Genomic DNA, 14,702 nt, shown 5'->3' with positions numbered 1-14,702 from the left:
TAATATATCTGAAAATCCTTGAACTTTTCAGCTATTCAAAAAGTGCTATGTGTGTTTGCCTGTTAGCTTGTAACAGTAAGTACATGAGAGCCAGTTTGGTGAAGTTGTTAAGGCATCAGACTCGAAATTAGGAGAAAGTGAGTTATAGTCCTGCCCTAGGCACAAAGCCAGCTGGGTGACCTTGAGCTTGTCACCTTCTCTCAGCTCTAGGAAGGAGGCAATAGCAAAGCACTTCTGAAAAATCTTAACCAGAAAACTGCAGGGACTTGTCCAGGCAATCTCTGTAAATCATTGATTTAACAGGTAAAACCAATACACTACATCATATAAGAGGAAAAAGTATGTATTTATAATAGACTTGATTTGTACACAATTATATACCAGTTCTCACATAAATTTAAAATATATAAAAAATAAGATCATTGCCAAGATAAAGTAGGAAACAAAGAGGGTATCTAATTTATTTCTTCAGGAATATTTTTTTCTGAATATGATTTAAGCAGTAATTAGGTGACTTCTGAGGTTTATTTCTACAGCATATAGCTTTCATAGTTCCAACTTCTATACTGCAAGCTTCAATCTTCAAGAATGCTAAATGCAACATATGCTATAAACGTTTTAAGCTGTTCGTTAGTGAATTGTAATTTCCCATGATTTAAACAAACGATTCGTTTAAAATATCCCTAAACATTTCTATTCCTAAACATTCTTGCACGATAAAAAGTTTTACAGTGTGATTAAGAGGCCCAGTTAACAAAGCGAAAGAAGTTCAATTTCCTCAGAAATACTATCGTTCTGGATTGTTGCACTTCAATTAATGCTATAGTTTACCAAAAATGTATTGTGTATTACAGTGTCCCTACTGTTTTATTTACTGATTTTTTTTTATCCATGCTTGTCCTTGAATAGATAGATGATGAACTTTTTAATCCAGATTATGTTGAAGTTGACCGAATAATGGATATTTCACATAGCAAAGATGATAATGGAGAGGTAAATTTATTTATTTATTTATTTATTTTTAAAATTGCACTTCTTTGCTAGCAAAATTAAATGAAGTATGTCATACATTGCTAAAACTATTTTCATTTTAATTTATTGTAATGGGTATTTCTGTTACATTTTTGGATATGCATTAATTTTTAAACTATACTGCAGGTAGTCCTCGACTTGGTTGCTTAACAACCATTTGAAGTTACAATGGATCTGTGGGTAGGCTACTTACAATCCAGATTTGAAGCGCCAATGGTCACCACTCCCGCAATCAAGTGATTGAGCTTTGGCTGCTGAGCAGCTGGGTCTCATTGATAGCCATTTGCAGCATCCTGCAGTCATGTGACCACATTTTAAGATAGTTTTGCTGAAAAACTATGGGTTTTTACTTTAGTTTTTTGGCAAAACAACGCTTTTAGCAAACCGTTGGTTCACTTAATGACCAGGGAGTTGATCAGAAAAACTTTTAAAATTGGATCACATAACTGAACTGTCACGATTTACAGCAATGATAGGTAATCTCTATTATGGTTGTAAATTTAAAGATTACCTATACTTTAACATCCATATCCTTCACCTGGACAAAATGTTGCTCGCTCGCTCCCTCCCTCCCTTTCTTTCTCTCTCTCTCTCATACATATAGATATAAATATAGATATAGATATAGATATAGATATAGATATAGATATATATGTAGGTCTTTGGTTATTCGGGTTTTCTCCCGCGTTTTGACGAAGTCTCATTCGTCATCTTCAGGCTGGTGTTCTCGGCTTCGTGCTTCTAGGAGCAATGTGTGTGATCGCAGCTGTTTCTTCCTTTTAACTGCCAGTGGGGGTGTGAACTGATTGGGTGGGAGCTTGGCTGTGTTCTGATTGGGCAGAGGTGTGTTCTGATTGGTTGGGGGTTTGGCTGTGCTCTGATTGGATGGGGGTTTGGCTGTGCTTTGATTGGCTGGGTGTGTGTTCTGTTTAGGTGGGGGCTTGGTTGTGCTCGGGTCAGTCTGAGTAGCAGGGGGATTTGAGCTGGTGAGCTGTGTTGCTGTTGTTTGGCTTCGCGTTCGTGGCCGTGCTATCTCTTCATGGTGGGTGTCAGTCTGCTTCATGTATGGATTGGAGGGGTTTAAGGTGGCTAATGATGCAGCTGTGGTCTGGCTTCTGGTCCGGGGTCATCATCAGTGTGGGTTTGAGTCTGCTTTCTGCGTGGATGTGTGGTGGTTACATCCTGTGTGGCTCTCGTGAGTGTGGGTCTGGTGTCATTCTTTGTGTTAGGGACTCGTTTGTCAATAAGGGCGGGTTTCCAAATGGCTGGTAGGCGGGAGGTATCATCTCGTTTATTCATGCTGTGTGGACGTTTTTCTATCTCGATGGCTTCTCTGATTATTCTGTTGTTAAAGTGTTCAGTTATGGCGATAGTTCTGGTCTTTTTAAAGTCAATATCATGTCCTGTGGCTTTGAGATGTTGGACCAGGGAAGAAGTTGGTTCCTCTTTTCTGACTGAGTTCTTGTGTTCTTCAATGCGTGCACTTATTCTTCTGTTGGTTTGTCCGATGTATGTGGTGGGGCAGGCGGTGCATGGGATTTCATATACTCCTTGATTTTCTAACTCAATTTTGTCTTTGGGGTTTCTTAGGATGGTGGATATTTTTCGGTTTGTGCAGAATGCTGTCTTGATGTTGTGTTTGTGGAGGATCTTGCTGATTCTTTCTGTGGTGCCTTTTATGTATGGGAGGAGGGCTTTGCCGTTTTCTTATTCACTGTCTTGGATTTTAGTGGGGGTTTCTTTTTGGATTAGGTTGGTAATCTTATTTCTTTGGAATCCATTGGATGTTAGTACGTTAGTGTGTAGTTCGGTTTTTAGGTGTTGTTCGTCAGCTAAGCGTTTTGTTCTGGAGATGAGTTTCTTGGCTACCGAGTTGATCTGTGCTGGGTGGTGGTGTGAGAGTGCGTGCAGATAGCGGTTTGTGTGTGTTTTCTTCTGGTAGATGGTGTGTCCTAGGGAGCCATTGGATTTTTTGTAGACTAAGACATCCAGGAAGGGAAGTTGGTTCTTCGCTTCTGTTTCCATGGTAAACTGTATTTTGGGGTGTAGGCTGTTGAGGTGTGTGAGGAAGTTGTCCAGTTTTTCTTTCCCATGTGGCCAGATTATGAAGGTGTCGTCTACATATCTGAGCCAGAGTTTGGGTTTGTGCCAGACCACAGCTGCATCATTAGCCACCTTAAACCCCTCCAATCCATACATGAAGCAGACTGACACCCACCATGAAGAGATAGCACGGCCACGAACGCGAAGCCAAACAACAGCAACACAGCTCACCAGCTCAAATCCCCCTGCTACTCAGACTGACCCGAGCACAACCAAGCCCCCACCTAAATAGAACACACACCCAGCCAATCAAAGCACAGCCAAACCTCCATCCAATCAGAGCACAGCCAAACCCCCAACCAATCAGAACACACCTCTGCCCAATCAGAACACAGCCAAGCTCCCACCCAATCAGTTCACACCCCCACTGGCAGTTAAAAGGAAGAAACAGCTGCGATCACACACATTGTTCCTAGAAGCACGAAGCCGAGAACACCAGCCTGAAGATGACGAATGAGACTTCGTCGAAATGTTACCAAGAAACCTCCAATTTTACACGGGAGAAAACCCGAATAACCAAAGACCTACATACAAACACCCGCGAAAACCTCAGAAAACATATATGTGTGTGTGTGTGTGTGTGTATGTATGTATATCAAAGACCCCATATATATCAAAGACCCCATACCTTTATAATGCTTCATGATATACTGTTCATGATATACTTCACCCAGTAAACAAAAATTTCTGTAATGTAGACTAAAACCCCATCAAATAATTGTAGCAGCAGTGAATGTGTCAGTTTTAATTTTTAATTCAGTAAATATTGAAATACAACCCACATAAATTGAACTCCTACATTGTTTTAAAAAGTGGGGAGCTCGTGAGAAAAAAAAAGTTCAAGAAATACTGTTAGAATGTATTTTTGTTTTTAAATCTGTGGGGAAAATAATTTCACTATTTTCAATATTCAGGAAAACCTTTCATTATTTTAAAGTGTTACATCATCTTATTCATTGTGGGCATTGTGGTTTACTATACATATTCTCCTCATGAATATTATCCGATACTACATAGAATTCAAATGTAAAGTTTTTGGCAGGAGACTTCTGTATTCCAGAGCATCTTCTATAGCAGAATTTTGGCTTTGATTCAAAGAACAGTTCAATGTTCCAGTGATAGTTCTTGGCAGTTCATTTTGGGTGGGTTTTTGTTGTTTGTTGTTTTTATTTTGAAATGGACTTTGCAAATGCCAACAGTCTGGTGTTGCATCCCCACCAAAATTTTGTTTATTGGTATTTCTTCAATTCCAGTTTTGCATTCAGTTCTGCAAATATTGGCCCTAACACTAGTACCACTTTTATCTTTATTACTATACTTTCCCTTTTCTAATCTTGTAGAGAAATGTACTACTCGATAGTGATGGGCTTCCTGACTTGTTTCCTATAGGAGACAAACGTGACCTCACTTAAAATTTGTTGTTATATAGTCCAGTATCAGTTTCTTCATTAATTGGAGCAGATCACTCTTATCTGTACTTTCCTCATCTTTTGGATGCAACACATCATCAATATTGATATGATATTTATATCACAGTCTTCTATAATTTCTTCATATTGATTTCCCCAGATTTGTTTCTATTGTGGCCAGTTAAATCAAGGCAGAAAAAACTTTTTATTTTCATTTTTGCCTTTATCTCTTCCATCAGCATATTTCTGGACAACGGTAAATATAACAAATAAGAAAGATACTTCTATGGATTGAGTTTCACTACCTATTTTGTATCACATCCAAAACGAGCAGTCTTAGCTATAGTTCATCTACTGTAGGCTTCAACCAGTTCTTGGTCAGACTTTCTTATATTTGTCAGTATCATTAATATGATTAGTCCTTCTTTCCAGGTGGTTGTGCATAGACTACCACAGTAGATGAGAAGTGTAAATCCAGTCTTTCCAAATCATGTAGAACAGGAGTCCCCATTTGGAACCGGGCTGTTGAAGTGGCAGGCGGGCACACACGCAAAATTCCATCCCGCCACTCACACAATTGGAGCTGCATCAGGGGTGAAATGCTCCCGGTTCGGACCGGCTCGGGCGAGTAGGTAACAATGGCGGCGGGAAGTTCGGAGAACTAGTAGCAAAAATTCCTGCCCCCGCCCCCCATGCCCAGCTGAGCCACGCGATCATCAGAGCCTTTTTTTTTCTTTTAAATGGCTCTGAGAGCTCAGCTCTGACGATTCCAGCTGAGTTGCCTGGATCGCCAAAGCCATGTAAAAGAAAAAAACTTTTTTCCTTTTAAATGGCTCTGACCAGCCAAGCTCTGACGATCCCAGCTGTTGCCTGCTAATTGGTAGCAAAAATCCCCCCCTCCCCCCCTCAGCTTGCTTACCTTAGCTGCTGGTCGCCATGCCTTGCTGTAATCCCTGCAATCGATTGAATCAGCAAGCAACTGTATCTCCCTGCATGCAATCAAGCTGGCAGAGAGTTGTGGACTTCAACTCCCAGAATTCCTCAGCCAGCAAAGCAAAGCTGGCTGAGGAATTCTGGGAGTTGAAGTCCACAAGTCTTAAAGTTGCCAAGGTTGGAGACCCCTGTTCTATTGGGTAAGTTTTTTTCCCCTTTGGGAGCTTTAAAAAAAACAGTTAATTGGGGTTTTTTTTAGTTGTTCTTTATTTTAGACCTAGCCATTTAAAGTTTATGAAGTTTTAAATTTAGCTGCTTTTATATAAAAATAAAATAAAGTAAAATAATATTTGTGCAACTTTCTGAGATTTTGTGTGTTTCTGTAGTGTTTCACTCTAACTACACAAACACACAAAATCTCACAAAGCTGTATGTGGAATTTTGTGTGTCTAGCACAGCTGCTTTTACATTGTGGGTGAGCCAGTTGTGTTGTGTTGTGTGTGTGTAAAGTGTGAAAGTTGGTTTTTTGGGCTTTTTGTGGCTGTGTGAGGTTCCTGCTTGTTGCAGGGGCCATTTGGGGTCTAGCACAGCTGCTTTTATATTGTGGGTGAGCCAGTTGTGTTGTGTTGTGTTTTGTAGGTTAAAAAAGGGCAAAGAAGTGACATTGACTTGGCCATGCCCACCTGACCAACAAGCCACGCCCTCCTAGTCACCTTACCATTAAGCCACACCCACTAATTAAGCTACGCCCACAGAACTGGTAGCAAAAAATTTTAGATTTCACCCCTGAGCTGCATGTACTCACCCACTGCTTCCATGGAACTATCCTCTTTCTCCCCTCCGCCAATCCACAAAGCCAAAAAAGTTGGGGATCGCTGATGTAGAACATACATTTTTGCTGGTTTTATATGTATTTTTATAAAACTCACATACCTACATACCTATATACACACGTGTATGTATGTATGTATGTATGTATGTATGTATGTATGTATTATTTTTAACCCTTATGATCTGCCCATGTTTAGTGAGTGAGTGATTGATTATATAAATTGAAATAAATTGAATGCAGAAGTAGGGAATTAAGCACTGATATTGTTGGTGAAATCATTAGATCATACACTGAAAAAAATATTTGAAATGAAACATTGTTCAAACTATAGATAGACCATTCAGGATGTGGTATTTTTAGCTGGCACAAGGTTCCATAGTGTTACTTGTTGGCCACAGATTCTTGCTTAAAATGTGCCATATGATGAATCAATCAATCAATCAATCAGTCAGTCAGTCAGTCAATCAGTCTTGCTTAAAACAAAAGTATCTGCAAGATCCAAGAGTCTTGAAAACCTGTATCAGGTGCTGGAGGAGTCAATAATAAAGTCAATAATACTTAAAACATCTCAACCTTAGTAGCCATAAACTAGCAATATTCAGGTCTGGTGGAAAACAAAGGGAGAAAACCTGACTGAGTAAGTTGGAAATTTTATTTCACTTCATTGTTCCTCAGGACAATAAATTACTAGACTTACCTTACTAAATACTTGCATTTTCCTTATGAAAAGATTTCCTCTGTCTTCACTTCTATGTTTGATTACAAGGAGATAACAACTGGTGAGGGAATTTACATTGCTAAACAGTAAATGTTGTTCATCCTTCCAGAGATTGTGCTGCAAAAGCCTTGAGTAGTTCAGTTGCTCTTCAGCACCACACATGGCTTCATTTCAAAGAACTCTCATAGGACACTCAGATCTGAGTTGAGGATTTACTATGGTATAGTTAGTTAGAAGACCAGCTAATTATGAGCATGCTAGGCTGTGTCCATAGATACAAAATTTTTGTGTTTATGGAAGATGATATTGTTCAAGGGAAGATATATGCTATTAGATGCATCAAATCATAGGACATTTTTCAAATCAGCTAGATCCATGCAGCAAATCTATAGGAGACCAAGCTGGGATTCCAAGTAGAACTTTTGATTCTTTTAGTTCATTCTGTTGGAATTTTATGGTTGGAATTCTATTATAGTGAATTTATGAATAGTGATCTCCCACAATAACCACACAGACTATTTCTGTTCTTCTCTTTAATGCCTGGTTTAAGTCACAGACTGCCCTATGCAAAAAACTAAGGTTTGTTTGCCATAGAACAACTTGAAAGTGAGTCTCTCTGAATTATTTTAAGGAAGGTTTTTATTCTACTATTGAAAAAAAAAAGATCTTTATCAGATTCCTCATCTTCTGGATGCAAATACCAATCTGCAAATAGCCAAATTTCATAGGTTTTATTTTAGCTTTTCTTTTTAAATGAAGCTGGTTTACCTCAATAGACTGGATTGATACTTTGTTTTACAATTACATTGCTCCCACCATCAGCAGTAAATTATAAAGTAGTCAGAGTGCTTAATAATCCATATTAATTTTCTGCTGTTCCTTGAAAAATGATGGCTCTCTAAAGTTTTGCTGTGTGATAGAGAATCTGTTCATCCAGTGAATAATCATGTCTTTACAGTATGTCTGGATTTTGCATTGTTGATGGGACTTCTGCTTCAGAGACTTAAAGCTAATGTCCATTCTGTTTTTCTCTACTTAGAGAATGATTGGGTTTTCTGATTAATTATAAAAGAGTCACAGTTTTCTCCCAAATAGGTTATATATTTCATTAGAATATTTTAGATATGAACAGTGGGATTCCTTCCTTATTATTACTATGTCCATTGGGGTCTCATCTCAAAATTAATTTGCAGCTACCGTCTTTCAAGTGAACCTATCCCAATATACTTGCAATTAGTGCAATTATGCCATTATCCAGAAGAGGATATTGTGGGCCTGTTTTTTCTAGAAAGCTTCAATTTAAACAAAAGCCAACTGCTGTTGTCTTTGGTCACCTCCTTATGTTTCATGGGCTTTGCATAGCAGAATCTGGATTGTTCTCGCTTTTTGTAACCCCTTTTCTATTGATAATGGATACTAATGCTTCAAACACTTGGTGGGGAATACACTGTCATCATGGCAAGTGCAGTGCCCTTAAATCAGGCAAGAGTCTCATAATTATATAAACTAAGTGGAACATCTAAGAATATTCAAGGCACACCAACTTTCAAGTTTCTTCTGATAGAAAATAAGGGACTATTAAAAGTAGTCCAGATTAAGCAATTCTGCACCCTATTGATTCTCCCATTTGGGTGATTTTTTTTCCGGACTTTCAAATTAGATATTATTAAAAGATAAGATAAGATAAGATAAGATAAGATAAGATAAGATAAGATAAGATATTGGATATGTATTGGTTCATCCATATGCATACAATGGCCATTTCTGAAAAACCTTGCCAAAAAACAGTTCAGGAACTTTCCAAGCAGTCTCCAAGAATTGCACATGTTTGAATAGAAGAAAAATGGTTCATCGAGATGTGATGGTGCTCAGAAATATGGTTTGGAAATTATCAGTTTCATGTTTCTCACTTGCAGTAGAACACATGTGACCTTTCACAAAATATTCCACACAGAAAATTTATGCTTAAAAAATAGAAAAAGTATTCGGCCTGCTAGAGCCTTCAGAGAGAACTCAACTACATTTTTGTTAAAGTTTAAAGGAAAAAGAAAAGATCTAGCTGTAGTTTCAACTTACAGGGTATGATTTTCAGTTCCCCAACTTTTATAAGGATTACTATTAAGCAGTTTAAATGTTTTTTCTACCTCAGCTATTTATTGTTTATTTATTATACCCTAAAGCACTGTGAGGCGGTATATAAGTTTAAGTGCTATTGCTATTGTGCTGCCTTGGAATCTTTTCCCAGTGCTCAACCTGACCCATCTCAAAACCATTTGAACTTCTGGTTCCATACTCATTGCAATTGCTCTCTTGGAAAACCACTTTCCTTACTGATTCAGCACACTTATCTGTAAACTTAGTGTATTCTTCTGAGAGCCTTTACTTAGTTTTCTAGGGTCAGTCATTGGTGAATTCACAGATAGTAAAAGAATTGGAATTATGGGTTAGTAATCAGTAACATTAAAAGTGATGTAACAAAGTACTTTCTCGGTTTATGTGCTGTTTTTACATTAAAAATAGAAGTTCAATGAAATATGCTTTATTTAGTTTACAAAATTACAATGCCATTGATCATATTCATTGACTTTCATATAATCATTTTATTTGCTTTTTTCCCTTAAAAAAGCCTGTGATTCATTATTTGGTGAAATGGTGTTCACTTCCATATGAAGACAGCACATGGGAATTAAAGCAAGACATAGATCAAACTAAGATTGAAGAATATGAGAAACTAGTGGCTAGGGAGCCAGAAACAGAACGTGTGGTAAGGTTTAGCTTTCTATTGAAAATGTTTCTTAATAGTAGCTTAATAATGTGGTTTGTGGAAACCACTAATACGATTTGCTGCATTTGAAATAGGAACGACCTCCTGCTGATGACTGGAAGAAATCAGAATGTTCCAGAGAATATAAAAACAACAACAAACTCAGGGAATACCAGTTGGAAGGAGTAAACTGGCTTCTTTTCAACTGGTACAACACGTATGTAACATGCATTCATTGTAAAACAGTATAGTTTGTTCTAATTTAATATCCCTGAATATTTTAAAATACAGGGTGTTTTAATGATCTTAGTTAGTAAAATAGCAACTTCTGTGACTATATTCTCTCTCTCTCTCCCCCTGCCCCCACCCCTGTGTGTGTATTTTTTCTGTACATGAATTTGTATTAAACCTTGAAGTGGGTTTTTTTTCTGTTTTAAGAAGGACACTATTTAATTCTTAAAAGTAAATGTCCTTATGATACATAGGATTCTTACAGTCAAATAAATAAGGAAGTGGTTTGTAAATCTCATTTGAGGAGCTGAATTATAATTTCAGAATTGAACATTTATTCATTGCAGACGCAACTGCATTTTAGCAGATGAAATGGGATTGGGGAAAACTATCCAGTCCATTACATTTCTCTATGAGATATATTTAAAAGGAATCCATGGTCCATTTTTGGTTATTGCCCCATTGTCTACAATCCCCAACTGGGAAAGAGAATTCCGTACTTGGACAGAGTTGAATGTTGTTGTGTATCATGGGAGCCAAGCCAGTCGAAGGATGATTCAGACATATGAAATGTACTTCAAAGACCCACAGGTAAATGTTATTAGTATAATAAAATATGACTTCAAATAACTATTTCTTCTTGTTGGTTATTGCCCTTCGTTGTTTCAAAATTTAAAGTAAGGATTGGAAAAGAGATTGCCAAAGGGAAATATTTTCCATAAATTCTGCACACATAAATATTACTCTATTAAGGTTTCCTAAATCAGGAGATTTAAAACAGTAGAATACAGTTTTTCCACTCTGATTAAACAAAACTCAGAATGATTTATCAATACATTTTTTTATCATATCAAAAAATCTGGAAGAGTCTGGTAGCACTTTTTCCAACTATTAAAAAGCATAAGCTTTTGGTGCTGCAGTTCCCTTCATTGGGATATAAATTTAATATTATTTTTAATATTCATATTTATCATCCTACTATTTTAATGTTTTACTTTGATGTTTTTACTCTGTAAGCCACTGAGTGGCCTCTAGGCTTAAAGGATGGTATATACATTTAATAAATTAAATTAAATTTTAAAAAATTAGGGTGAGTGGAGTGGGGAGAGTGCAGATTGTTTATGCAGATCCAAGTTATTAATATGGCTCTCTTTCCACATTGTCACATTATCAGTATTCCACAGAACATTTGATACTGTTGGTAACATTTATAAAGAATGCACAATGTTGTAGTAACTTTCAACTTCCAAAGTAAATTCTTTGAGTTTAAGAGGTTTAGGTTCAAGAGCAGGATTTCGGTATTATCCACAATTCTATCATCATTAGTCAGTGAACCTTTTTGTTTTGAAAGAAAACATTTGAATCAGTGGTGGGTTTCTACCGGTTCGCCCCAGTAGCGGCGACTGGAGGTTCCACCCACCCGCCCGGATATCTCTGTGCATGTACAGAAGCTTCTGCGCATGTGCAGAAACATTGCACGTGTGTGTCCACAAGCGAACTGGTAGCGACGGGATTTGAAACCCACTACTGGTTTGAATCATGCATAAGGTTGTTTTAACCATATATAATAATTACATAATAATCTCTATGCTTTTAGGGTCGGGCAATTAAAGGATCATACAGATTTCATGCCATCATTACAACATTTGAAATGATTTTGACTGATTGTCCTGAGCTCCGTAACATTCCGTGGCGATGTGTGATAATTGATGAAGCTCACAGGCTGAAGAACAGAAATTGTAAGCTGCTAGAAGGGCTCAAAATGATGGACCTGGTAGGTATTTATATTCTTAAATCTCAGAGAAAATTCTTTTAATTCTCTCCATTTGAATTCCAGTTTTGTTAACATTCTTGTCATTACAATTTTCCTGCTTAAGAGAATGCTATGAAACACTTACAATTCATTTGCATACTTTAAACATCTAAAACAGTGGTTCTCAACCTGGGGGTCGCGACCCCTTTGGGGGTCGAACAGCCATTTCACAGGGGTTGCCAAAGCCCTCTCTCGCCCCCCCCACGCCTTCACTCACCCTCACTCTCTGCTCTGTTGGATCGCCGGCCGTTCGCTTACCCCGCCCACTCCCAATCTGTTGCTGCCTCCTGAGTCCCAGCTGATGGCTAGAGGAAAAAAAAACTTTAAATTCTTGCCGCAGGGCTTCAAAGGGCCGCCCTATAGCCAGTGTTGGGATTCTGCCGGTTCCGCTCCACCCCTTGCCCATCCCTCTGCACCACTATTTATTGCCAATAAATAGTGGTGGGCGAGGGGCGGGCGAACCAGCAATTTAACAAACAGTTTGGTGTTTTTTTGTAATTTTATTGGCCCGCGGAGCTTCAGCATAGGCAAATTAGCCCTTGATTAGATCGGCTCCCGACTCTCAGCTGATTTGCTTTCAGCTGTTTTGCTCAGGGCTCTGCTGCTTATTGGAGCAGATTTTTTTCCCCCTAGCTATGCTGAAAAACGAAACTGAAAGTAAAGCAGGCTGTTGGCTTTGCTGTTGCTGCATCGTTGGAAAATTAGGCAGGCAGATTTCTTTTCTTTTTCCTCACCAAAAAAGGTAGGTGCAAACAATGGGAAATTTAGGGAAAAAGAGGAGAGTTCAAGATTTTAAAACACAAAAGAAAAAAAAGCTCTATTTAACTAGGGAATTGTAATAATTGAGATACTATTAATTGTATATTGTGTTGAAAGCAGAAATGGTTAAGTTGTGGTTTGGAGGAATATATGGGGGAAATTATTTGGTTTATTATTTTTGGTAAATATAATTAATTGATTTGTAAGAAATTGGATTACATGGAAATAATTGGAATATTCATGTTCATATTGATTAATATACAAAAAAGGTAGTTATATAACTAATTGATTTATATTAAAATGTTGAATTTATATTAAACAACTAATATTACATAATTAACCAATGTGAGGATGGATATAAAAATAGATGACAATGGGAAGGGGTATAATATAGAATAGAAGGGAAAAATTGAATTTGATTAAGATTAGAGATGAGGATGAAGGGTAATATTGTTTTTTTACAAAAATAGATGAGGAATAAATATGGCAAAAAAGAAATATAGAAATTGTAAATTTAATTGAAATGACTAAACACTGTTTAAATTTGTGAACCGGCCAAATAATCTGTTCAAAGAAAATAAATTGTATGTATGTGTGTTTCTAATTATTGCTATTTATTCATATTTGTTCTCTTTTATTCTTTAAAGTTTAACAATTCATTCTTTATCTTAATATCTTTATATTTGTTTGGGGTTGGCTTTCTTTCCTTTCATCTTGTTTATTGTACAGCAATCTTTCTCCTCAAACCTACCACCTCTCTCTTTTCTTTCCTTCTTACTTTCTCTTCCTCCCCCTCTTCTTCTCCTCCCTATTTCCTCTTCCTTTCTCCTTCTCCTCCTCTCTTCCTCCCTCTCTTCCCCTCACTCCTACTCTAATTTCCCTTCCCTTCCTTCATCCCTCTCTATTGCTGTATCCTTTTATGCATATGGACTACTCAGAGGGCTGAAAAAGTTATTTCTGACTGGTCCTCGCACTTTTGACCAGTCCTCGAACTTACAACTGTCCTCACATTTTACGTTTTTGCCCTATCTTGTCACCATGGTGAAGAGAAGCAGTTGTGAAATGAGTGACACAGTTGTTAAGAATGCTACAATGGGCATAAATGATGACCAGTCATAAGTGCGAAGACCGGTCAAAAGTGTGAGGACCTGTCAGAAATCACTTTTTTCAGTCCTCTGGGCAGTCCTTTTGTGCACATGGACTACTCAGAGGGCTGAAAATGTTATTTTTGACTGGTCCTCACACTTTTGACCAGATCTCGAATTTACGACTATCCTCACATTTTATGTTTTTTGCCCTATCTTATCACCATGGTGAAAAGAAGCAGTTGTGAAATGAGTGACATGGTTGTTAAGAATGCTGCACGGGCATAAATGTGAGGATGGTCATAAGTGTGAGGACCAGTCAAAAGTGCGAGGACCTGTCAGAAATGACTTTTTTCAGCCCTCTGAGTGGTCCCTATACACATAGCCATGGCCACCTGGTCACATGACCAGCTAGCCACGCCCCACCTGGTCACATGACCAGCTAGCCACGCCCACAAAATAAGCCACGCCCACAGAACCGGTAGTAAAAAAATTTAGAACCCACCCCTGGTTGGGGGTCACCACAACATGAGGAACTGTATTAAAGGGTTGCGTCATTAGGAAGGTTGAGAACCACTGATCTAAAATATCTAAAATGCAATAGGAAAAAATGGACATGAAACAGATCTTCCCTTGTAGTGGAGATGGATAGCATAAAAATTTAATAAATAAATAAAAATACAAAATAAATGAATAAAAACGTTTTCATTGTCTTATTTTTTGCAGGAACACAAGGTGCTTCTAACAGGGACTCCTTTGCAAAATACTGTAGAAGAGCTTTTCAGCTTGCTCCATTTCTTGGAACCAAGTCGTTTTCCTTCAGAAACGACTTTCATGCAAGAATTTGGTGATCTAAAAACTGAGGAACAGGTAAATTATTCCACAATATTTCTTTCCAATTATAATAGTCACCAATTTTGAAAAATTCCTTAGAGTAACAGTTTTGTTTTTATTGGAACTAAACTATTTTACTTATAGGAGGTTTTACACTTTATTATTGTCAAAATGAATCTAAACTTAAAA

General features: G+C 37.6%; 1 protein-coding gene across 3 annotated transcripts in view; it reads left to right on the top strand.

The window, feature by feature from the left end:
- Positions 1-14,702, top strand: part of CHD7 (chromodomain helicase DNA binding protein 7) — a 192,259-nt gene that overhangs the window by 139,245 nt on the left and 38,312 nt on the right. For all 3 annotated transcript variants that reach the window (XM_070940526.1, XM_070940527.1, XM_070940528.1), the window contains exons 10-15: positions 910-993; positions 9,654-9,791; positions 9,887-10,008; positions 10,370-10,613; positions 11,620-11,796; positions 14,406-14,549. In XM_070940526.1, the coding sequence (XP_070796627.1) occupies positions 910-993; positions 9,654-9,791; positions 9,887-10,008; positions 10,370-10,613; positions 11,620-11,796; positions 14,406-14,549 (909 nt within the window). The remainder of the gene's footprint in view (positions 1-909; positions 994-9,653; positions 9,792-9,886; positions 10,009-10,369; positions 10,614-11,619; positions 11,797-14,405; positions 14,550-14,702) is intronic.

This window comes from Pituophis catenifer, unplaced genomic scaffold (genome assembly GCF_029215685.1).
Source record: "Pituophis catenifer annectens isolate HBS135680 unplaced genomic scaffold, rPitCat1.0.hap2 SCAF_3, whole genome shotgun sequence".
Taxonomy (NCBI): Eukaryota; Metazoa; Chordata; class Lepidosauria; order Squamata; family Colubridae; genus Pituophis; species Pituophis catenifer.
The sequence above is the reverse complement of the archived record's forward strand: the minus strand, read 5'-3'. Positions and strand labels throughout refer to the sequence as shown.